Source organism: Halichoeres trimaculatus, unplaced genomic scaffold, assembly GCF_033239565.1.
Source record: "Halichoeres trimaculatus isolate MK-OKI-2021-1 unplaced genomic scaffold, fHalTri1.1 fHalTri1_scaffold_22, whole genome shotgun sequence".
NCBI lineage: Eukaryota > Metazoa > Chordata > Actinopteri > Labriformes > Labridae > Halichoeres > Halichoeres trimaculatus.
This window is the reverse complement of record NW_027437200.1, coordinates 20,118,978-20,145,349: the sequence shown is the minus strand read 5'-3', so window position 1 is coordinate 20,145,349 and position 26,372 is coordinate 20,118,978. Positions and strand designations below refer to the sequence as shown.

At 42.4% G+C, this 26,372-nt stretch overlaps 1 protein-coding gene across 1 annotated transcript in view; it reads right to left on the bottom strand.

Moving 5' to 3' along the window:
• Positions 1-583: 583 nt before the first annotated feature.
• Positions 584-26,372, bottom strand: part of poln (polymerase (DNA directed) nu) — a 76,188-nt gene continuing 50,399 nt past the window's right edge. Inside the window, exons 21-27 of the mRNA XM_074662358.1 lie at positions 24,081-24,163; positions 11,567-11,698; positions 2,976-3,086; positions 2,798-2,876; positions 2,633-2,700; positions 1,577-1,638; positions 584-1,274 (exon numbers count right to left, since the gene is read on the bottom strand). Coding sequence (XP_074518459.1) covers positions 1,215-1,274; positions 1,577-1,638; positions 2,633-2,700; positions 2,798-2,876; positions 2,976-3,086; positions 11,567-11,698; positions 24,081-24,163 — 595 coding nt within the window. The 3' untranslated portion in view covers positions 584-1,214. The remainder of the gene's footprint in view (positions 1,275-1,576; positions 1,639-2,632; positions 2,701-2,797; positions 2,877-2,975; positions 3,087-11,566; positions 11,699-24,080; positions 24,164-26,372) is intronic.

Genomic DNA, 26,372 nt, shown 5'->3' with positions numbered 1-26,372 from the left:
TGAGCTCACAGCCCTGTCAGCGGGTTCAACGAGAAGAGAAAGTTGAGGAATGTAAAGATGTGACGAGACAGTTGGGCAGCACAAGCGACAACACCAATAATTAGCCGGCAAGCAGGGGTGACATTTCCAAAAGGTAATGCGGGTTAAGCTTTGTTCAAAATGTCACTGCTCTGACTCATTCCCCAGCTTTAAAGGGTCTTAATTTGAGGGTTTGACAAAAGGGGGCAAAGAGGCTCACACATGGCTGCCAGAGATGAGGAAACTCGGTCAGTGGGCCTGGACGGTGACTGATTTTCAAGGGTGTGTGGAAGCATTCATGGAATGTGTGTAAGAGCGAGAGCGGGAGCAGCGGGGAAGACAAAAGGGAGGGTGGGCTCGAGCCAAGAGAGGAGAGGATGAGCAGAATTAGATTATGTGCTCTGAATCAGCTGAAAACAAAAAGATAAAAAGTAGATTCGATTCAAGAGAGTTGCTGAAAACATCACAGATAAACGCTGTCAAAAAAAATAAAATACTGAAGTTTTGACCAGCAACAGCGACTCTTTTTTCAAACTGTTTAATGATTTTTGTTCCCAGAGATTATTTTCCCAAAATATTCGCCAAATAACTCAGCATTAGTGTGAAGTGAACCGTGGAAACACTGCCAGTGGAAATGAAACAGCGAAGAGAGGTCATCAGGTTTACCGAGTGGGAACAAGCAACAGCTCGCAGACGTATTTCAAGCTAGCTAAAAATTACAAACAAGGACATTTTCTAAACGAAACAACCTTGCATGTTTCATATAAAGAAACATTTTCGTCTCAAAAACACTTGAACATCCTTTTAAAGCATCAAGCACGCTCTGAAATGCATACTTTCACCTTGGCAACAAGAACAGCATCAACAAGAGAGTGTGAAAACTGAGCAGGGGAGAACAGGGAGATTTTTTTTTTTTTTTTTTGCAGGATGGAGAGAGACAGGGAGGGAGGAAAAACTGGTGCGATCCAGTCAGTGGCTCCTGGAAAGAGCTGCAGCTGCCTGGTTTCCATAGCAATGTGGATGCAGGATGAACGGCGAGAGCGATAGAGAGAGACTGTGATGAGAGAAGTGGAGCAACAAAAGATGAGAACATACTGACAGAGCAGGAGGCAGGGAAGGAGAGTGGATCCAGCACACATGGGGAGGATAAAGGGGGAGAAACGAAGGATGGGAGGAGTCAGAGAGGGGGGAGCTTGTTAGAGCTCAGACATGGAGCCCCAAGACTTGCCACTGGAGACTGCCACCTTCAGGGGGACCTGGAGGAAGACGCAGACAAGAAAAGAGGAAGTTAGAGAAAGGAGAAGCAAGTTTAGATAACAGGCTGGTTAAAAAAAGATGGATGGCATGGCAGCTCCCCAAAAAGTAAAGCAAAATCAGTTCACAGGGGAGGAGTTTGGCTTCATTTTTGCACAATGACAGGACCAGTATTGCAGAAATAAAATGCATATTTTAAAGGTTTAAAGAGAAACCCTGAAGTTTCAAAGTAAAAAAAGACGATAATCAAAGATGTATCTCCTTCTTAAAGCAACAAAACTCACTGAATCTGTTATAAAGTCACCTTAAGATGGACTCCAAGCTGATCTACGTGCTGAAGAGACTCCATGGTACTCCGCACTAGAGCTGCTCAGAGGAAGAAGAATGAGGAGCAGATGAATGATAATGTTTCCGTCTCTCTACAGCAGCTTAAAGAGGGGGTATTGTGCTTTTTTCAGTTTTTCAGTTTGTATTGTCCCTTTGGTGCTCCTGTAAAAACTATCTACAATAAAACCCAATTAACCCTTTTTTTAACCTCTGCCTCTAACATTTTATTTAAATTTGCTGTTTCTTTAAGGCCTCAATTACACAACAACATTTCAACCAAAAAAGGCCAAAACTCTGTGAAAAAAAAGCTGCATTTGCACGGGAATGCAGAGGGACCGAAAACGCTTTAGTAAGCATGCAAGGCCTGTAGTTGGCGCTGTAACTGTCTTGTCCAGAAGCCGCTTTTAGGAGATCTCCACTGAAGTAGAGTTGGGCCGATCATCTGGTGTAATGGTGAACGCTAAGAGCAGAAGTGGAGCAAAAGATGCTCATTTTGTTGAATGACAGTCAGCAGATTCAGCAGATTGAGCACAACATGGTAGTTTGTGACAATCGTGACGTGGTACTGTTATACTGCTATATGCGCTGGTGAGATGTCAGCTTTCCACTGAAAACACCAGCCTACTGTTTACATGGCAACAGTTTAGGCAGCGTTTCAGAAAAATCCACTCTGGAGGCAGTTTTCAAAAGTTTGCGTTCTAGGTCAGCTAAAACGCGGTTTCTGTGTAAACGCGAGGCTGAAACGCAACAATATCTTTGTGTTTCAGCCTAAAACCGTTGTTGTGTGAACGGCCCCAAAGGCTCCCTGCTCAACAACCCCCATCCTTTGGATTGGCCAGATCTCTGGAGGCCTGTCAGGCTGACCTTGGTGGTCGTGGCCCACACTCTTAAACTTGTCATGGAGCAAAAAAGCAATCTGCAAGTTTAGTATTAACATCCAGCATTGTTAGCTTTCATGTGTAAAATATGAAAAAACAGAATACCCCCTCTTTAACGCCATGAATATTTTCAAGCTTAGAAGCTGTAAACTTACCTCCAAACTGTTCCACCTGCGAGTCTTCGACTTCAAACAGGAGCTCATCATGGAGCTGAGCGAGCAGCCTTTAGTGACAAACGCAGTCAGAAACACATAAAACACTAGAGTTGCTACATGTATGACATTAGTGTGACTCAGGAACAAAAGCTTGTCACACTGTACCTGGCTGATAGTGAGCTGGAGGAGGAGACCAGGTGAAAAATCCTGATCATCGCCATCTTACAGAGATCAGCAGCTGAACCTGCAGAAAAACCCTGATATCACTGATTGTTGGCTGAATTGTTCAAAGATAATTTTCGCTGTCGTCACTACATGCACAGCTTCCAGTCAGCCTTCCTACCTTGGACCACGAAGTTGACCGCCTGCCTCTCAGCCTGCATGCGGATGCCCCAGTCGGGGGAGTGGATGTTTGGGAGGGTGCGCCGACGACCCATGATGGAAAGTACATAACCTAAACAAATAAACAAGAAACTCCTTACTCTGAACACAATAAATGTATAATTTGTTGGTGAAGACGGTTTATAATACAATATGATGTGAAACAACACAACATGCTACGATATGGCTCAGTAGGATACTAGAGCCTCATTTCCACCAAGCAGTCCAGTTTGGATCAGTTCAGTTTGGTACAGGTTGGATCGTTAAAGCCTTAGCCTGTTTATGTTTCCACTGCCATCCATGCCCAGTCTTGGTAGGTGGTGTTAGCCAGATGCTGTTAGCATGATAAATTAGGCTTTACTTCATCATCCCTTTGGGGAATTTGTCTTTGCTGCACAAATTTAGCTGACTCCAATGTTGTATTTTTTTAAAGAAAGGACAGAAAGAAATACTTGGTGAAACGTCTAGTACGGACAACACACATGGAAGAAAAACAAGAATGTGCAGTGACGTGACTACAGAAAAACACACATCATCAAATGTAGGTATGCACAACAAACACACGCGCTCACACACACTCAGTGACACATAGTGAACCAGTACATTCCACCAGCAGGACAATGGAGCTGGCTTTGGAGCCAAATCCCTCCGGTATCCCTTACTGTGAGGAAAAACTGAGCAGAGCCTAAAACCTGAATGATCCGCTTCACACACACACACACACCATCACGCACATGAGCGTAGTGCAAAGGAAACGAGTGGACAATAGATGATAAAAAAAACACAAAAACCTTCTGCCACTGACCTAGAGCACATGCGTGTGACCTTTGTGCCAGGAATTTGACCTTTCTACTGAGGCCTGAACCATACCGCAATGCTGCCACCCAAATAAAAACGGTGTTTCAAAAGTTAATGCTTCAAAATCCAGGTTGTGTTTACATTATTCTCCATGTTGGTTTGGTGAGGCAAGAGTAAATAACAAATGATGGACTACTACTACTTTGGTTCTCCTACAGTTCTATTGCCAATAATGTTTGATGTCTTTATATTTCAACCCACCAAACAACAGCAAACAGGAGAGAATGGCAAAATAGGCTGTTTGGCATTGGCAAAGATGATTTGGCAAATCTGCAGAACTTGCCCTAACAACAATCTCCAACACTTGCTCCTTCACCAGTCCCAAAACTTGTTCTGACACTTGTTCTGATATTTGCTCCAACATGTCTGCCATCACTTGTCCTGACACTAGCTTTTACACTAGTACCAACACTTGTCTTTACACAACGTCCTACACTTGTTCCAACACATGCTCCAACACTTGGCCCAACATTTGGTTAGAAACTTGCTTGGACACTTTCCCCAACACTTGCCCATACCCTTCTCCCAACACTTGTACCAACACTTGTACGTACACTTGCCCCAACACTTGTTTAAACACTTGCCCCAAGGCTTGAACGTACACTTCTCCCAACACTTGTACCAACACTTGTACCAACACTTGTACCAACATTGGTATGTACACTTCTCCCAATACTTGCCCCAACACTTGTACATACAATTGTACCAACACTTGTACATACACTTGCCCGAACACTTGTACGTACACTTCTCCTAACACATGCCCTGACACTTGCACATATAATTCCCCCAACACTTGCTCCAACACTTGCCCCAACACTTGTACGTACACCTCTCCCAACACTTGCTCCCGTCATTTGTAAGTACACTTCTCCCTACACTTGTACCAACACTTGTACGTACACTTGCCCCAACACTTGTTTAAACACTTGCCCCAAGGCTTGTACGTGCACTTCTCCCAACACTTGCCCCAACACTTGTACGTACACTTCTCCTAACACATGCCCTGACACTTGAACATATAATTCTCCCAACACTGGCCCCAACATTTGTATGTATACCTCTCTCAACACTTGCCCTAACACTTGTACGTACACCTCTCCCAACACTTTTCCCAACACTTGTACGTACACTTCTCCTAACACTTGTACCAACACTTGTACGTACACTTGCCCCAACACTTGTTTAAACACTTGCCCCAAGGCTTGTACGTACACTTCTCCCAACACTTGTACCAACATTGGTATGTACACTTCTCCCAACACTTGTACATACACTTGCCCCAACACTTGTACGTACACTTCTCCCAACACTTGCCCCAACACTTGTACGTACACTTTTCCCAACACTTGCCCCAACACTTGTACGTACACCTCTCCCAACACTTGCCCCAACACTTGTACGTACACTTTTCCCAACACTTGCCCCAACACTTGTACGTACACTTCTCCCAACACTTGCCCCAACACTTGTACGTACACTTTTCCCAACACTTGCCCCAACACTTGTACGTACACTTTTCCCTACACTTGCCCCAACACTTGTACGTACACTTTTCCCAACACTTGCCCCAACACTTGTACGTACACTTTTCCCAACACTTGCCCCAACACTTGTACGTACACTTTTCCCAACACTTGCCCCAACACTTGTACGTACACTTTTCCCAACACTTGCCCCAACACTTGTACGTACACTTTTCCCAACACTTGCCCCAACACTTGTACGTACACTTTTCCCAACACTTGCCCCAACACTTGCACGTACACCTCTCCCAACACTTGCCCCTACACTTGTAAGTACACTTGTCCCAACACTTGCTCCTACACTTGTTCCCACAATTGTTTTCACACTTGCTCCAACTGTTGCTTAAAAGATGACATAGTTGCATAAGGATCTCCTTGATGGTTTTTGACATGCCAGAAAGAGTAGCCTCACACACTGAGGTTTGCCGGATCACTCCAGAAAGCTGGCCAATCGGAGTGAAGGGGTTTGTGTGAGGAAAATATTGATTTTTCTCTACCAATCACAAATTTGCTTAGTTTTTGCTCCTAGCCTGTATAATTAGGCATTACCATGACTCTAAAAGAGCACTAAGATGAATCTGGGCTGTATGACAAATCTTATATTTATGTTGAGATGAAATTTCAGAGACCCAGTCTGAATTTGTGTCATCATCCTTTGCATTAAGTGTTTGACTCAAAGCCGCACTCATCACTGAGCTCTGCTGCCATTTCTGCTGACAAGAGCTATTATCCATGACAGAGCATAAGAGGCTGAGGCGACAGCTAAACAGCAAATCCCCTTTTTATTACCGACAGGCAAGAGCCAGCTCTTCTGTACCAGGAGTGTGTCCCTGAGAAATCTGAGTGGGCATCAAAGCGAGGTCTTGTACACACATCGATGCAGAGCCAAGCTTGCATGTGTTTGTTGTGGCCTTCAGAAGTCTTGGCCAGGTTTTCATGTCCTGCTGTTGTTCCCCTCCAAGAAAGAAAATCCTTCTCTTCCTTTCATCTGCAGCGTCTTTACAAGTGGAGTTGAAGCAGTCATCTCAAGAGATTTGATGAAATGCGCAGGCTCACCGTGAGAGGTGGCTTTGTTTCATTTAAAAAATGAAAGACAGCAAGTGTCAGACAGAGTCCAGAAGTAATTTATTGCAGCACTCAAACAGATTCTTGCTTTATCTTCGTCTTTGTTTTACTTTCTGCTACATCTCTCAGGTTTTTTCTTCTGTCTCTGGTGTTACACCCACACTGTGAAGCTGACCTCACCTTCACTTTGCCCTTTCTAACACATTTCCCAACAAATATGACAACAGCTGAGGCAGCACTGCCCCCCCTCAGCTCAACTCATCCTGCCAGGATGCAGCAGTACTGAACAAAATATGGCTGTATCAGATACCAATCATGTCCAAACTCTGTGCGGAGAGGAGAAGGGGCCTTGGCATGGATTAATCTCTGCTCTCTGAGTCAGAACTGATAAATCTAAAGAGAAACTGTAAATTTCCTCTGAGAAATATTTCATCGATAAGCTCAGTTTCAAGTGTGTAGTGAGGGAAGGTGAAAGGAAACTGATGTGAAAATCAGAGTAAAGAGTAAAGGCTGATAGTATTTATAGAAGAGAAAGAGAGGAAATGAACAAAAAGAAAGAGGGACCAAGAGACAGAAGACAAAGACTGAGGGACGAGTCAGGCAGATAAATCCCTGCACTGTCTCCGATGGGAGGATCACCATGGTGATGAGCTGAATTAAAGCCGACTGTTTGGCGCAGCCATCGCTCTGCCCCTGAGAGCGGAGAGGAGGCTTCTTCACTGATTTGTGCCCCGCATTTTTTCGAGGGATGAGTCAATTGTGCTGCTTCGATTAGGAAGCTGACCCCGGAGGCAGAGGGAAGCGGGGCGCCTCACGGGTGATGGAGCACCTGTTGGTGAGCGGCACTGGGTCAGTGTTTGTGACAAAGGTGGTATGAAAAAACATTGACTGCACTGACCTAATTCTTGGCATTCACAACAAAACAAGGCTGTTATACAAGATAAAATCACTACGGACCTACTTCTCCATGCACAAACAGCCTGGGAGAAAAGCCTGAGCTGACATCGCAGCATGTTTTAGTGCTCACACAAGCGGCTCTTTCTCCAAGATTTCCACTTATTTGATTTGGCTGTAATTGGTTCATACTTAACTCATTAGTTCACCGTACACATAATAAATAAAGATGGCTGAGGTCTTAACCCAACATTGGCCTCAGTGTTTCAAACAGCGGCCCACCAGGGACACGTTTCCCTTCGTGTTGCAAATTTAGTAACACAAGCAAAAGTCTAAATCAATTCCAATCAGGGAAATGTGCCGCAAAACAACTACATCGACAGTTGTTCAGCTGATATCTGCTCCCTCTGTGATATATAATGTGCTTAAAAGTCGATAAGTTACTGTGTCTTTTCTTCTGACCTCACTTCTTCCTTTACCACACATGGTTGAGCCCTTTGACAGGAGCTCAAAAAAATGGAGTGTAGAGGAAACAGTGGAGCGACAAGTCTTACAAATTAAAGGAATACCAGGGAAAAGAAGGTGAAAAATGTGTTAAAGCAGTACCCTTGTCTTAGCTTTAAACAATTTACAGCTAAAAAGAAAGTATTTTTCTCTCACTGGTGTTTCAGAAACCCTTCCTTCAGCCTGTATCTGATATATTTCTGTCTCTGTAAGGTTTGTGGTATGCGAATGTGACGCACAAGATCCGCCCAAGAGAGCGCATGAGGCTTTTATGCTTTTTAACATCCCGCGTGGCGTCCGTTGGTGTCTATTCCTGAAACCGCAGGGGGGCGGTGTATCACAAACGTACGGAATGAGAGTCGAAGAAGTTTGCCTTTGTTTGCAACATGACATATCTGTCCTGGAGATTTTTACAGGTTCTTTTAACCTTGTTTTCTTCTCTGCAGAGAGTGGTCGTAATAACACGCCATGAATTATTTACCACTCGGTTATCACTGTGATCTCTGTGTGAAGAGTCATACAGATGCCTGTATTTCTGCACTTCAACCACTAGGAGATCCCGTTTTTCCGCCATCTTGTCCGCACGTCTCCGTCTGGCAAGTTAGAAATTTTCAAGTGTGTGCGGCGTGGAAATTTTTTGTGTGAAAGGGACCGCGCAAGGGGGTCATTCATCCTCATGAAGCCACGCAGACCCAGCGGACACATCAGGCATAAATCAGCCTTAAAGTGATACTCCGGGATGGAACAAGTTGGGTCCTATCACAAGGTTTAGGGCAGAAATTACCCCTACAGCAGTGTTTTTGTGCAGCAGAAGCTCAGAGCGCACACACCAAACACCCCCTCCCTGCTCCTCTACCGGTTTCCTCTGCACTCAGACGGGGCCATAAATAAGGCTCTAGTTCTCATCGTGTATCTTCGTCCTGGCAGACTACCTGCGTTTGTTTATATCTGGCACGCCGCGCGCGGACTGATACACTAAGCGGCGAGTGCCTCGTAGCCAGCTGTGGCTCTGCAGCGGAGGTAGCGCCATTTTACGACACGATGAGAACTAGAGCCTTATTTAGCGGTGTTTTTGTGTGAAAGTAACGCGCTGAAAATTTTCTAAATAAAGCGTGAATGCAGACCAATATCAGATTTTTTCGGTGATAGGACCCAACTTGTTCCATCCTGGAAAATCACTTTAAGGCTCCTGGCTCCACAAAACCTCTTCCCTCTGACTGGCCAGCCACCTGGAGGCTTGTCCTTGGTGTTTGAGGCCCACCCATCCAACGTGCATTGAGCCAGCTAAGAGATCCTTAAGTGATGACGCCAACATTTCTTGCAAAAGACCCTTGCACTACTTTTAAGGGCCGTTTACACCATAGTTTTACGACGAAACCCAAATCTATTGCGTACTGAAAACAGCCTCCAGAGTAGAATTTTCCTGAAATGCCCTCGCCGCCACCGCTACCTTTGCTGTAGAGACAGCAAGCCTCAGTTTTCAGTGGAAATGCTGACGTCATGCTACGCTTTGCACATTACACTTTTGTTGTGGCAACTTAAATTGCTATGCCTGAACCAGACAGCAACAACAACAAAAATGTCAGACTACCATGTTGTGTTTGAGCTGCTGAATCTAACAAAATCTACATCTGTTGCACCACTTCTGTATTTGAGTTTTCGAAACAGAAACAAGTTCATTTCTTCTGTTAGCCGCAGTAGCGTTGGCTTGCGCCGACCTCATCCCTCCGCCTGTCAAAGCTGGACCCATGCACTCTGTGCAGCGCGGGTTAAAGTGCAGACTTTACACTATTTTGTGTAAGCCTGTTTAAGTCTCAGGTGTGCTGCGTTGGCAGTTCAGGCCGTGTATAAAAAGACTGTCCCATCTGAATCTTCAGCCCCCCCCCCCCCCCCTCACTCACCTCGTCCGCTTCAAGTATTGACCCACAGCAGTTTGTCTCATTCCTGCCAATGTAAGCACATCTTCCTCCTCAGACAAACACACACTCAAACCCACTGAGAGCGTGGGTGTGTGTGTGTGTGGAAGCATCAGAAATTCAGCGTACACAGAGCATGTCAGAAGGGCCTAACCCAAACAAACACATATCTTTAGGGCATTCTGCTGATTTCTTCTTTCATGTTAACCCTTTGCTTTCTGCGGTTAAACTGCGACCCTTAGTTGAGCAATAACACTCCTTTAAATGCTTTTATCTGCGATTGAATTGTTGGAGCTTTTAGAGAAAAAAAAAACGATTTTCCTGTTTCTGCTTGAGCAACTTTGAGACTCAAAACAACCATGTGTCAACGTTTGTGACAGTTTGACTTCGAGTCTTAAGCCCTGTTTCCATCAAGTGGTTCAATTTGGTTCGTCTCGGTACGGTACCAATTTTGTGGCGTTTCCATTGACAAAAACTGAGACATGACCATAAATTACCAACCCACACCCTCCCACTTTTCTGACCCTAGAGGGTGGAGCTAGGATCACTGCAGTCTGTTGATTGGTCGAAAGACTTCCCATTTGTAACAAAGAGCCACATGCCAAACACAAAGACAACGAATTGCTGGATGTCTTCCATCGTTGCTTCTTGTTTACTGTGTAAAGTTTTTCTTCTTCATTAGATTTTCAGGTACACTGAGTAGCGGTGCTATGCTGTCATGCTATTACATAGCCGATGCGGCTATCTGGGAAGCAAGGAAATTGCATATTAGCTGTGGTAACCAAAACAGGATCAGGCTTTACCAATCTGAACTGTACCAAACTGTGCCGCTTGGTGTAAACGGGGAAAACACAATAAATTATAATAATAATGAAATTGTTGAACCCAAAAGACAGAAATATATTTGACTACAGAAAAAAAATGAAAATGTTGAAGCTCCAATAGCGGTCTGGGTTGTGTGCCCCACAACCCTTGCCCTTGAGCAAGCAGCCAGAGTTTGAATCTGAATTTCCAACCCTGTCCAGCGCTCTGTCCTCTCTATCAGAGGTTCTAAAAGCCAGAAAAAAAACACTTTAAGTGAAAACAAACTCAAAAATTAGAAAAAAAATAGACGCAAAAACTTGAAATTACCAATGCAACAAAAACTCAAAACCCCATAATCCTCTGTCAACTGCGAAGTCAATAAGTACTTTTTGAAGTACATACAATAAAAAATCAGTTCAGTTTTTTCAACACAAAGTTATTTTGGGAATTTTTTTGCCACCAATAAAAAATTCATCTGTGTGTTCACTGCTGGTTTTTGGTGTTGACAACTTCCTGTATACAGGAAAGATGGAGATAACTGTGAAAATAAACCTTTAGATTCTGTAGCTTTGAAATGTAGATGAACGCTTGTGTCTGCTTTTCACTATTATTTAATCCCAAATGAGCGTGTTGTGATCAGTTGCTCCTGTTTTCTCAGTTTGCTCCTTCTGAAAGAGTCGTCTATGTTTGAAGTTGAACAGTGGCGCAAACAGGAACAAATGGGTGTGGATGTTAAAGTCAGAACAGAGGCTAAAAACAGCGACGTTCAATATGAAAATTTTGGCTGTTACCGATATCGGATCTTAATATTGCTGTTATGACCGATATTTACCGACATTTACAGATATTTATCGATAAAAAACAAACAAACTGATGATAAAATTGAGAACATGCTGAAAATGACCAACATCTGCAGATACTGATACTGATATATCGTGCATACCTGCACAATTTCATTTGGAGACAGAGAGTGTAAGCACACAGACCTTGTTTGTGGCACTGCTGGATGGTCCTCTGGATAAAGGTCTGGACCTCTTTGTAGGTCTGCAGGAAGCTGTCCTGGAATCTGCTGGCCTGCTCTGAGCTCACCCCAAGGATCCCAGAGAGACGCTTTCGACCTGCAGGATAACAACGTACCCTTAACGAACTGTCTCTAAAGTGTGTAACCTTTTACAGGCACATACCAGGAAACCAACCACAATCATATCACACTTTTGCTGTTTTTTTTACAGCTAGTTTCTGGACTGGTTTCCAAAGTAAAAGTCTGAATATTGCATCATACATCCAGTGAGTTTGGAGGCAGGCGCCAGTGAAAGAAGCTGAAGGAGGAAGAGTGAATAGAGGGCAGACAGGTCCAGGGGGTAAAAAAATTAAGGGGGAAAAAAGCAGAGCCAAGTGAAGGGTGAACGATGGAAGAGGACAAGATAAAAGGAAAGAGGACAGGGATCAGGGAAAGACTGCAAGGTAAGGCTGTGTGTATATGTGTGTGTATATGTGTGTGTATGTGTGTAAAAATCAAGATCAAGGTAAGAGTCTCACTGTGTGTACGTGTGCTGTAGGAAGTGTGCGGCACACAGTGAGCAGCAGGAGAACAGAGGAGGGTTCAGAGGTGAGGAGGAGATCGATGGAGAAGAAGAACAGGTGAGCTAATAGGCGCCACAGCTGGTGTGTTGCTTGTGTGTGTGTGTGTGTGCTGAGCCACAGGGAGTGTGTGATGATGTGTGGTTGGTGATGAGTAATGTCATGCCGAAGTAGCCCCAAAGGTGGAGGAGGGAAGGGTGGCTCGCCTTCCTACGTCAACAATGATAGTATTTTTTCACATTTTCAAATCCTGGGTTCCTCTCATGACTGAAACGTGTCCAATGGATCCTCAAACTCGGAAAGTGTTACTTTTTTAGGACTCAGAGCCCCTCAAATTTCAGGGTGAAATCCAGTCTCCCTTCAACCCTTTTAAGCCTCTTCAAGATTCATTCTTCTCCTGAGCTTTTCTCTTCTTAGCCCTGTCAGCGCTCTGTCATCATGTAGTATTCAGAACACTGAGCAAGATCACAGACAGGAGTGAACTTTCAGGGCGCTCCCTGTCAGAAAGTCGTTTCACAAAGTGTTACGAACTTATTTCTGGGGATTCAACCCAAGTACATGTAGGGGAAAAAAAAAGGCATTCAGAGCGTGGCGAGGAATACAAAAAAAAGAGTTTCATCATCCAATCACAGTTCAGCATTCCAGTTATTTCAAGTAGGGATGTTCAATATCACTTTTTTCACCAATACTTTTGATACACAGATTTTCAATTAACAGTCACAGATTATTTTAAACAAAGACAGCACAGTCACTCTGCCAGTAAGTCCTAAACAGAACTGTTTTCAGCCGGGCTTTGAACATTGTCAGAGTTGAGGCCTGTCTCACATCTTCTGGAAGACTGTTCCAGATTTTGGGGGTATAAAACTGGAATGAAGCCTCACCGTGTTTAGTCCTGACTCTGGGTACCAGCAGGAGACCTCTCCCTGAGGTTCTCAGAAACCGAGTTGGTTCATATGGTTCTAGCATGTCCAAGATGTACTTTGGTGCTAGACCATGAAGGGACTTGTAAACAAGCAGAGCTGTTTTAAAGTCTATTCTCTGAGCCACAGGAAGCCAGTGCAGAGACCTGAGCACTGGACTTATATGGTCGAATTTCCTGGTTCTGGTCAGGACCCGAGCAGCAGCGATCTGGATGTACTGCAGCTGTCCTTCAGCTCGTTTTGAGAGTCCAGTGAGCAGACCGTTACAGTAATCTAACCTGCTGGAGACAAATGCGTGGAACAGTCTCTCTGGCAATGTTTTTGAGATGGTAAAAAGCCGCTGATGTTATTGATTTGATGTGGCTGTTAAAGTTCAGGTCTGAGTCCAATATCACCCCTAGATTTCTAACCTGGTTACTCACATTTAGAGAGAGCGTCTGAATGTGACTGATGACACTTTCTCTTTGTTTCTGTGGGCCACAGACAATGGTTTCAGTTTTGTCTGAGTTCAGCTGGAGGAAATTGTTCTGCATCCACACACTGATCTGTTCGATGCAGCGACAGAGTGAATCTACAGGCCCATGTTCGCCTGCCGTCTTTGACACGTAGATCTGAGTGTCATCAGCATAGCTGTGGTAGGACACATTACAGCTGCGTATTAGCTGACCCAATGGGAGCACGTACAAATTAAACGATAGGGGTCCCAGGATTGAACCCTGGGGAACACCTCAGGTCAGGGCCATTTGGTCTGAGACACAGTTACCAATTTCAACAAAGAAAGTCCTGCCCTCGAGATAGGACTTGAACCAGCTTAAAGCAGTACCAGAGATTCCCACCCAGTTTTCTAACCTCTGTAATAAAATCACATGGTCAACGGTGTCAAAGGCAGCGCTCAGATCCAGCAAAACTAAGACTGAGACTTTGCCTGCGTCTGTGTTCAGGCGGATATCATTTGTCACCTTGACCAGAGCTGTCTCAGTGCTGTGGTGGGGCCTAAAGCCTGATTGGAAAGTATCAGACACATTGTTATGCAGGAGAAAGTCAGTAAGCTGTTGGTATACAACTTTTTCTAGGACTTTGCCTAAGAATGGCAGGTTTGATACAGGCCGGTAGTTATCCAGTAGTGTGGCATCAAGCCTGCTCTTCTTCAGGAGAGGCTTAATGACAGCAGTTTTTAAAGCCTTTGGAAATGTTCCAGTCTGAAGTGAGATGTTGACCAGATGAGCGAGTTGTGGTAACAAACTGCTCTACACAGACTTTAGAAATCTAGTGGGTAACTCGTCAAGGCAGCACGTTGATGGACTCAGATTGCAGATGATCTCTTTGACTGTTTTGTCAGTTACTAATGAGAAATGTGTCAGCTCTGGGTGTCTAAGTGGCTGCAGAGTAGTTCCTTGTATTGATGAAATTATTGTACTTTTAATGGCTTGAACTTTGTCGTTAAAGAATATTGCGAACTCATTGCATTTAGATGTAGAAATGAGTTCTGGGGGCAGTGAAGCTGGAGGATTTGTTAATCTGTTGACTGTAGCAAACAGGACACAAGAGTTGTTACTGTAGTTTTTGATGATTTGAGAAAAATATTTCCCCATGTTCTACATAAAGTCTGGTTAAACACACATAACTTTGCTTTGTAGATCTCATAATGAACCTGGAGCTTTGACTTGCGCCATTTCCACTCAGCTCTACGGCACTCCCTTTTTTTGTGCCCTGACTAAGTCTTCTTTTCTCCATGGCGCCTTTTGCATATCTTTAACCATTCTAACCTTGACAGGAGCAATGGTATCCAAAACATTTAAGACACTTGACAACATTGACAACATCCACTTTTGAAATGAAAGCATTCTTAGTAATGACCACATCCAAAGTGTGTCCTCTGCTGTGGGTAGGTTCAGTCACATGCTGAGTTAGACCAAACGTCTCAAGGACAGCAGTGAGGTCTCTGGCTTGTTTTTCATGGGCTACATCCAGGTGCACATTCAAGTCCCCTGTTATGACCAAACAGTCGAAATCAGTGCACACAACTGAAAGAAATTCGGTAAAATCATCAATAAAACAACTCTGAGGTGGTTTGTAGATGGTGATATAGAGTATGGAAGACTGTTTTAGCTCCATTTTGAAAAAACTCCAAACGACAATTTGCGGGTGAGTATATTGTCCCTGAATATGGCACGGACTCCCCCACCCCTCTGGTTTTGTCGCGTTTCGGACACAAAACTGAAATGAGGTGGACTAGACTCGATCAGGACTGCTTTAGCTGTGTTTTTGTCAAGCCATGTCTCAGTTAAAAACATAAAATCAAGATCATAAGAGGAAACAAAATTATTAATTAAAAGTGATTTGTTATTTAAAGATCCGACATTGAGTACTGCATGTTTAAGATTAACTAAGGTTGAAGTGGGCGCTGTGTTCTTACAAGGGATATGGATTAGATTTCTCTGATGGGACAGTCTGACTGTCCCTCTCTTTTCTAATCTGCGGGGTTTGATGATTGTTATGGCTGAAGAAGACAACACTTCCTCCCTGGGCCTCTGGTTGATATGGGGTATAGCAACACAGAGGCCTTCAGTGTCCTAGACAACAGCAGTGACGCTGCTGGAGATAACAGCTGTGGGCACCGATGGTGGGGGCCGAGCTGGGGGGGCTTTGGTTGGTGGAGTAGCCCGGGGAGGGAGGGGGGCTGGATTCTTTTTGGAGCATGAAATCATTGACCTTGTCACATCTGGCGTGAGGGGAACCATTTTGATCCCTGATTTCACCAAGCTTTCAAGGTGATCAGGTAGTCTCATGGGTGAGGGTGGAGACAAGAACGACAGCGAAGTGTCTCCGGAGGGTGTAGGTGCGGCAGGCGGGTCCCAGGCCTGTGGTGAGGGCCGTGGTGAGGGCCGTGGTGAGGGCTGTGGTGAGGGCCACGTTGAGGACCTTGATGAAGGCCGTGTTGAGCGCCATGTTGAGGGCCTCGATGAAGGCTGTGGTGAGGGCCATGTTGAGGGCCTCGATGAAGGCTGTGGTGAGGGCCATGTTGAGGGCCTCGATGAAGGCTGTGGTGAGGGCCGTGTTGAGGACCTCGATGAAGGCTGTGTTGAGGGCCGTGGTGAGGGCCTTGGTGAGGGCCGTGTTGAGGGCCGTGTTGAGGGCCGTGTTGAGGGCCGTGTTGAAGACCTCGATGAAGGCTGTGTCGAGGGCCGTGTTGAGGGCCGTGTTGAGGGCCATGTTGAGGGCCGTGGTGAGGGCCTCGTTGAGGGCCGTTGTGAGGGCCGTGTTGAGGGCAGTGTTGAGGGTCGTGTTGAGTGCCGTGTTGAGGGCCGTGGTGAGGGCTGTGTTGAGGGCCTCGATGAAGGCTGTGTTGAGGGTGGTGTTGAGGGCTGTGGTGAGGGCCTCGATGAAGGCTGTGTTGAGGGCGGTGTTGAGGGCGGTGTTGAGGACCTAGATGAAGGCTGTGGTGAGGGCAGTGTTGAGGGTCGTGGTGAGGGCCGTGTTGAGGGCCATGTTGCGGGTCGTGTTGAGGGCTGTGTTGAAGGCTGTATGGTATTTCCAGTTTATCAAGACGCTCAAATAGCTCATTGAAGTCTTTCTTTAAGATTTCAGACTGATCCTTCCTGATGTCCACTGCACCCGCGTGAACAATCAGCCGTTTCACCCCTTGGTGTTGGAGCACAGACCACCAGTCAGTGCCGTGGGGCTCAGACAACCTGTGCCTCCTTAAGAACAATATTTCAATGTACAGCAGGGTCTCATATCTTCTGCCTTCCCTCCTCACTCACGGTTACTAAAGTTATGAAATTAGAGCAGATTTTTGTTGTGACAGTGTTTGTAACCATGAGTGAGGAGGGAACGCTGTGGACATGAGACCCAGCTGTTCTTTAAAATGTTATTTAATTTAGTTGTTCTGATCTGCTTCAATTTTTTATTATTACATTTGTTTAATTCATCAGACAAATTTATTGATATCACATCTTCCAGTTTTGAGTAAGGTCAACTTATTATGTTGACAGTAATATGCAACTTTTTTAATATTACTTAATGTTTTGATTTGTACTATTTTGGACTATTTTCAAACACTGTATACAAAGCATCTAAATGTAAAAAATGGCGTTCCACCTGGCTCATTAGTAGTAGCTTTATCTTTTCTAAAATTCAAGCTGATTGTTGGTATCAAAGTCCTGAATGACCCTACTTTAAGTCAAGCTGAAGACGACTGATTTGAGTTGACACTTTTGTCCATGAGGCGGCTGCTTTGTCACTGAGATATGTCAGGACCAAAGCGTCTTTCAGGACATATTGTGTAACCAAAGTCACCGTGAAGATGATGTGAATATCACCCACTCAGAAAGTAACACATGCATGAGTGTGCTCCTGTGTGTATGAAGCTGCATTCCTGCTGAATGAGGTCAGTTCAAAGACCTTTGACCTACTACTGAGTCTCTCTGGTATGACTTTTCTTGGTTGATCATTTCACCTTCTGGTGTGGTAAAGAAACCCAGTTTATACAATACATACGATATTCCAATCAAAGACAATAAATGGTGCAAGCTGCTCTTATTTACAAGTGCTTCTATTACCGTAACTCTTCAACTATTTGGGCAACACAAAATGTTTTTACAGGAATGAAAAAAGTCACACAGATGGTAGTCAGGGCATCGTGAAGGCAGAGTTTGACGTGCCTGTTTTTGCTCTCCCTACCGACTGTTTGATACTGTTTGCAAATGTAGCTCAAACAGAAACTAGAATAATCCTCGATCGTATTGATTTCTTCTCTTCTATAGATTCTATTAATTTCAAATGAAGCAATGGCTGACGACCAAAAGAAATCTGGTTTATCAACTCTAATGACCATATTCTCCAATTCTCACCTCCTTCATCCTACTCCCCTCCACCCTCTGTATTAGTTGACCCATTTATAGTCCATAGCTCCCTCCGCCCCTCCTCCCTTGCCCTGATTATTGTCTTGCAGGAGAAAGCTTCCTTTTAGTATTTGGTAGCCATGACTACGCATCCTTCCCTCTAAGAGCCGCCTGTCTGTGATGATCAGGACCTCCTTCCACTTCTCGTCTCCTTCTCTCTTCCCCTTTCCCCTACATTGCTCTCTCCTCTGACACCTCCCCCGTTCGTCTTCCTCTTCGAGCCAACGTTTTCAGCGTCTGCCTCCACTTTGTCGCTGTCTTTTGCATCTCCATACTTTTAGCTCTGACCTTTTGCTTTCTAGACTGCACTCTGTGCACAGCTACAAGTCTGAGATGAATAGCTTTTACACATTAGGCTATCTATCACTGTTTATTGATTTTCTATGAATTGACTCATTCATCAGTCTGAGATGCTGCTTATTTTTCCCCCACAGCGCTTCATGGTCGTCTTAAGAGCGTCAGGTTTTGTTGACTTCTTGAACGCAGTCTAAACATACAGGAACTGCAGCTGGCCCCGTTCCCTTCAGCATCTGATGCAAACCATGTGCTTTAGGTTGACTGCTGATTGGTTAAACATGTTTCTTGATTTTGTTGTGATGTTTTGCTCAGGGGGAAACAGTAAATGTCCTATGTGATGATGTATCCATGTGTCCTGTTTCAGTCTGGGAACATTACCCAACAGAGCCAGATTATTTACCTGTTTGTGTATCTGTGAAAATATCGAATGCAGGTTTTACAAGTTGATTTCTCAGTAATAGGCTGACTTTGAACATGAAGCAATTTGTGAAAAATAATCATTTTTTCTGATTTTTAATTTAGCCTGTGTAAAAAGATGGACAACGTGACAGCTCTCAGAAAGTGACGCCAAAATATCTAAACTGACTAACTTGTGGGTTGTTTTGCTTATCGTACTTTTCTTCTTTCTGCTCCTTTTCATTCATTTTGAGACTGATTTTGTTTTTGTATTGTACTTATTTTTTTATGTTATCATGAATCGAATAAACACAAACGAACAAACAAGACTTGAGTGAATTCTTTTTGCTAAAAAACTTGTCAAAGACATTTTCCCCTGACACTGTACAGTCCATAAAGTTAGTTTTTAGTTTGGGGATTAAAGAGGGGGTATCAAGCTCATTTTCAGGCTTATGAAAGCTTCATTGTAGCTTTACATGATTCACAGTTTCTCTCTTACATGCCTCTTACAGCATTCTAGAAGTCTCCTCCACTGTTGCCATTCACTGTTATAGCAGCTATGATATAAGGACCCCAAATCTGACTCGAAAGGTTTGAAAAGGATTAAAAAAACAGAGCAGGATGTTTCTGTTGGGTACATTTTTGACTAATCTGCTGTTTCAAGGAGATTTTCCAATCAGTGAGTCTTGTGAGACTTTTTGTAAAAGCTGAAATTGTCAAATGAATATATTTGTTTTGGTAAGAAATTTAATTTTAATAAGGTATGTGTATCAGTAAAAAACAGTACAAAAGCACAACATGGCCTCAGTTGACTTTTAAGGACATTTTAAACCCATTTTAGCTTTTTTGTTTACGTATCTTAAGCTAGTCCCTGCTAACCGTTCCTCACCATAGACTGTAAAAAATTTTTTTTAAAAAAAGGACGTCGATTTGCTCGGCTTGAAGTGAGGTCTCCACAAAAACTGCTCCCCCTGGTGGCTGGCTGCAATAAAGGTTAAAAAATCCATCTCCCCAGTCATTCCAGATGGGCTGTGGTCAAACTTTAAAGAATTAATACACCTCGTAGAAATGTTTCTCACGTCTGATTGTTGTCGTGATTTGAAGATATCATTTGGCTGTCTTGTATTCAAGTCCTCTTTTTTCTGAAAAGTTTCATTTTCATTAGTTATACAAGGTTAAAAACGAGGCTTTACGTAACGTTAAACTATGATTGACAGCTGACGTTCTCGTGTATTTTTTTCAGGGATCGTAAAATATGTCGGGAGGTAGAGTCAACATAACATTTCATGTTCCTCACACTATTTTTCATCTTACAGCTAAATTTCATTAAACCCACATTTTCTTTTTCCTCTTCTCTCTTGTTCTTGCGGGTTTCTAATGCATACATAATAAGCTGCTTTAAATGCAGGAATCACCATGTGAATGAACAAATCTACAAATAGAAAAATTCATGACGCCAGCTAGACAGTGTAGATTTGATAAAGTATTTAGGATTAGTCTGAAATGTGTCCCACATAAACTTTAAAGTCATCTCACAAATAAAAAAAGACTTTTCAAGAAATTTAATGAAGTTAAATCAAGGAATAAATAATGATAGACTTTTTTATGGATTCCCAGAACCATACAGGGTTGATAGTAGGGCTGCACGATTATCGCAATCGCAATCGCAATCGCAATGTCAGCACACGCAATTATGTAATCGCAAAAGAGGATATCGCAATCGCAATCGCAATGTCAGCACATGCAATTGAGATTTTTCTCCATGATAACCAAGCAAGCGTGTAGACTCATCATGACACAACTTTTTTTATTAAATCGCAAGCACAATCGCAATCGCAATATTGTCCACCTAATCGCAAATCGCACCTTTACCCCAAATCGTGCAGCTCTAGTTGATAGATCTTCAAAGTATTTCTTTCTTGTGTGTGTGGTTGTGATTTATTTATTTATTTATTTCTCCTTTTTTTTGATTGTTCGACTTTGATGCTTTTCATGTCTGCTGAAATCTGTTTTCTCAAAAAAATAAATAAAAATTAAACAAACAAACAAATATCTACTTTTTTAACTAGATTTCAAACAATATGACGGTTGAGCCAATTAACTTTGTGGATTCTGTGTGCTTGAGATAAGAAAGCTGTCACTTAAAGAGGCAAGTTTTTTGTTTCTTTTTCTTAAACAAATATAAAAAATGAGTCAAGAGCAGAAGTTACGTCATGCAGAGAATTGTTTTAACTGAAGAATTAAAGATTGATTGTGTTTGACAGCAAGCTCTTAAGTCATCAAAAGGTGTGTGAAAAGTAGTCATTTATTAGACGTCTGTATGTAGTACGCCCTGTGGCTTAGTGACACAGAGCGTGATCGGAGCTGCTGCTGTGTCGTGTTTCCCTATGGAAAAAAACAGAAGTTCTCCATAAGCATTTAAATTGGTCACCAGCAATAAAACCTGATGAAGTGATGAGTGCACGGCGACAGTAAAACACGCCTTCATCACACAGGTGACAGCACAATGCAAACGTAAACACCCTCACACTCTGCACATGTCCGTTTCAGCTCCTTACACATGTTAATACAATGCCTGTGATTGGCCGGCCCCGATATCGCCCACATGTCCGCTCTCACACTCACTCTGGTCATGGGTGTTCACGTGTGAGTGTCTGTGTGTGTTGAAAAGAGCATGCACATGTGTGTGGACCATAAATGGGTCACCAGTGACACAAACCGGCTCTTTATGGGCCACGGGGAGTATATTGTACATTCATCTTCCCCTCTTCCCTCTATTTTTATCTCCTCTGCCCCTTCACTCTGGAATGTGATCCACAACATGAAAGAAACTTGGAAAACAGAAGTGTCCCTGTAGGGACCACTCAACCTATATATTTCTGCATAAAATCCATTTCCGAGGTGCTGTGATCTCCTAGCTCCTCAGCTTCTTTCTGTGCTTTACCTTCTCTGCTAAAAGTGTAACCCTTTAACATTGCTAAGCCTTTTGTAGGTCTTATGAGCATAAGACGCAACACAGTGTGACAGGGCATGACAAAAGGAAATAATACAATGTGGAATTGTAGAAAATAAAATAAGATACCTCAATATGAAGCGCTAAGTTATGACATATTACTTTATGGTATTCTTTCATTGTAGTTTTTAAAGCATTTTTGGGGCTTTATAAGTAATCTGTAATAATATAGGTTAGGAATCACTGCATCATGTTAGAATGTAACATGTATCAGGGTGCGGTCCAATACATTAGGATGTGATAAGTTAGTGTATGTTTAGTTGTTTTTACTTCAGGATAAAATATATAACAATAGGTTATGGCATGATGCCGTAAAGGTACGGTACATTGGAATACATTGGAATGTGATGCTGTAAGGTACGGTACAGTGCGTTACATTACTTTGTGTCACGTGAATAGAGGATGAAATATGCTAAGATATGATGCTGCACCATACTCTGTGTTTTGTTATGTGGCCTATAAGTTAGAGTAATCTAAGATACAACGGGATGCAATACAACACAGTACAAAGTGATACAGTACACTAAGTTCCGTACCATATGGCAGTGATTCTCAAAGTGCAGTCTCAGGACCAGGAGGTCCGGGAACCACAGCTCAGCGGTATACTTTCAAAATTATTGTAAAAATTACTGAAAAAGCATGGAAACCAAATGGGATCTCTTGCACCAATAAAATCGTCTATTTTTCCAGTAACTTCTGCCCAATAGGGGTGGGCGTATCGATCTAAATATCGACAGTATCGATGCCAAGATGAGTATTGGTATCGGATAGATCGATACTGCAGTTTCTCTTATGTCGTCCAGCAATTTACTCAACTTTCCTCCATCTCTTGCTTCTCTGTGCAAATGGGAGGGACCTTTTTGTTATTTTTTTTCCTATAACATTTGTGGTGGTAGAATAATTATTTTATTACTTTTATAAAGTTAAAAATTTGTTCTATTGTTGGGGTTAGTTAACAAACAAGCATTTTTATCGCCTAAAATCTTTGTGCTGTGTTTTAATCATAATCAAAATCAGCCAACTCAAGGCAAAATCACAAAACTATTCAACGATCATTACATTTCATGTAAAAAGTACCAGTATCAGTGATACTAGCCCTGTATTTACTTGGTATCGGATCGATATCAAAATTCCCAGTATCACCCACCTCTACTGCCCAGTTTAGTTTTGTGTCATGGGATTAATTCTGGTATAATCATGACAGGTCTGTTAATTTAAAGTGGGCAATGATAGAAAAAGAAACACTAAAAAGCACCTTGGAGCCAACATTTTCTCAAAGTTCACTAAATAAATGACTTGGAAAATATAAATGTAGCTAAATTCAATCGTTGCAAAGTACAAGATAATTCATCATTAAATAGTATCAATCAGTGTCGATTGCTCTAAGACTGCAAAGGAAGCTCAGCTTCCCCTAAAATGTCCCAAAAAAAGTGGTGATATGTTCTGCTGTGTGTACATTTCATTGATAAAATCTGAGCTAGAATTCCTTCATCTTTTGTTCAGAATCAGCTCCTATCACAGGTAACTGGCTCCACCTCCTTCTCATTCATCCCCGCAGCGTCTCAGCGCTTTAATACAGTCGGACGCTGAGCGTCTTCTGACTTCAGTGGGGAAGTGTAGAGTGGGTTGTTCCACTGTGGAAACTGGACGGTCATTGGATAAACGCTGGGCTTCTGCATGATGATTGGATGATCTGTCTGAGGCCGAATCTCTTTTTGATTGACAGTGAAATGAGCCAACCAGTGATCTTGAAGTATAACCCTCCTTTGCGGTGTTTACCTTTAGTTAACCTTTCTTAAGCGTTGTGTTTAAAGATTCTCTCTCTTTTCGCCAATAAGCAGCTACAGCTACAGCTGTGGAGCTTCTCCCCCTGTCACTCTCACTTACAGCCTGTCGTAGTCTCACGTAGAAGCTCCAGCTGCTAACAAGCTGACACAGAGTGTAGAAATTACGTTTAAATAAATAAACAAATTTATGATGTAGGCTGGAAAAAATGAGCTTCCCCTCCTTGACTGAGCAGCAGCCGCCACTGGTATCAATATTATGCTAATACAAAATGTTCCAGTAGAACATTATATGACATTAATCAGTCTATTAAACTGTTCAAGATGAGGTCATACAACTCCACATACTACCTTGAAATAGATATGATACGATACCATTCTATTACTATAGGATACAACAATTAGCATGATGTGACGCAACACAATGAGAAAACAGTCCCTGAGCAGCACAATGTTTGTCATTGAGAACAATACACGTCAATGGTCCAGCTGCTGCTTACTCGGATCTTTAAATCTATTGATTTTTTACTCCTCCTGCTTTAAATCTGCATTGCCTTGAGAGTGTGTGTGTGTGTGTGTGTGTGTGTTTTTGTTTTGCTCCTTACCTGCCCCGTACACAACAGAGTAGACGATGCGCTTGGCGTGTTCTCTGTCCTCTGTAGTCACTTTATCTTCACTCATTCCCTTCCTAAGAAACAAAGATGACAGCGTATTCATACTTAACATATTAATACACACACAGGGGGCTGATAAAGTTGGTTTCATGTTTTTTTCAGCTGAGGAGTACAAGACAATTCTAACTTGTCTAATAAGTTTTAAGGGTAACTTTAAAAGGAAGTGAAACAGGAAGTACGATTCTGAGGAATGGTTAAGAAGTCAGATGCAGAACTGAAAGAAGACGGAAGAGAAATTATATTAAGACATAAAAGGAAAAAAAGGGAAAGAGAGCATGTGATTATTGAGGTTAAAAGGACATGAAGTGCAGAGAGACAGAAGGACTGAAGCTAAGTAAGGAGACAAGGGTTGAAAGGAAAGGAGACACAGGAGTGGACAGACAGACAGTTATGTAACAGGACTTGTAGACAGCGGTGGTACTGGGAGTCAGACTGGGAGCGATGACACGTCTGCAAAGTGGCATTTCTGGGGGTGCTGATGGGGAGCTGCCACTGCAGATCAGTGTTTGGGGACTCCAGAGTGTCATAAGGTCAGACATCTTGATGGCTGTGGCCTCTGGGTAATAAGTTTAAAATTTGAAGTAATTAAGTTTTAAACGCCTCTCTGACTGTGAACTCTTTCTCTCTCTACTTCCTTCTTAAAGACACAGACGCTTATTTTTCTGCTGAAGAGTATGCTGCTGCAGGTCACTGATAACCTCAGTTTGGTGACTCAGAGGTAAAGATACCAAACAATCTGCCTCAGGGTAAGGAGGCTTTACACACTGGGTTTTTAGCTCCCCCTGCTGGAGAGGCACTAACTTACTGCTGTCTTACCTCGTCAGGTAGAAGTTATATTCAGAATTTAGAATAAGCTTCTGTCATTGGTGGTTTTAGGAGGTTATTATTATTATTATTATCATCATCATTATTATTATTTTTTTTTACTGTTATTATTATTATTATTATTTAATTATATTAATTTTTGTATTATTATTATTATTATTATTATTATTATTATTATTATTATTGTTGTTATTATTATTATTATTATTATTATTATTGTTGTTGTTATTATTATTATTATTATTATAATTATTCACTTTTTTGTAGATATAGGGGATACATTTTTAGAAATATTTGTTCAATACCTCCCCAATTTCTCTTTTATCCTTGTTCATTTTATGTACTCCATATTTACTTGTATACTCTCAGAATCCAAGCAAATTCAATCAATAAACTAGCTTCTCATTTTGCTCACACTGAAATATCTTGTTGTGTTTCAAGTGGGCATTAAAAAGAGATGTGTGCTATCTGTATGTGTCCTATTGCTTTTTATTGACCTTCTACTCCTTTTAAATAGTTTTATGAATTTTTTTTACTGTTTTATTTATGTGATCTTAACAGTATTGTGTTTTTTTTGTGAAGCATCCAGTAACTTTGTTTTGAAAGGTGCTATACAAATAAAGCTGGATTGGATTAGATTTATACTGGGTCATTATCAAAGCTCCTGTGAGGAGTTTTTACAGCTGTTATCAAAATGATTGAGATTGATATTGGTGCATTTTTGGAGCCTAAAAAACAAAAAAGTTCATTATTGTGCAGACGGGCTGTGTTAATAAAGTTATTTTTGATTGTCTGAAACTTTGGACAGGGGTAGGTGTCAAACAAAAAGGTTCCTGCTGAGAATTGATAAGAAATGTTTCAATCCATCGATACCGTTAGACTTTGTGCTTAACGATTCCCTTATCAATTCTTTACATTGTGCTGGAGCTGCCGGGCCTTACGTCGACTAGTCTGCTGCAGCTATCTTAGCTTAGCAGTTAGATAACGTTTCCCAAGAAAACTCTGATTCAAGATTTTCAGCTTGAAGTTTTACTGAAGAACTGACTTCGTAAAGAAATGTAGATTACTCTCTCAGGAGATTCATATGCAGTACATTCGAAATGGTATAAATCACCTTATTTACAAAAATTAGAAAATAGTGCACGCTTGATGCTAACGTATATGGGAAACCGCATTGACATGCTAGCAGTTAGCATACATCAGTATAACTTCAGCTTCAGAATAGACACAATAAACATTTCACATCAACTCTTTGTAAAAAATACTGAGAGTTTCAAATGTCAAAAGCTAACAGGCTCATGGCTGACGGAAAGGTTCCAAACAACTTAAACGATTGCTATAACCACTTTGAGACACTAGATGGCCTACTTAAATTATTAATATATTACATCACAGTAC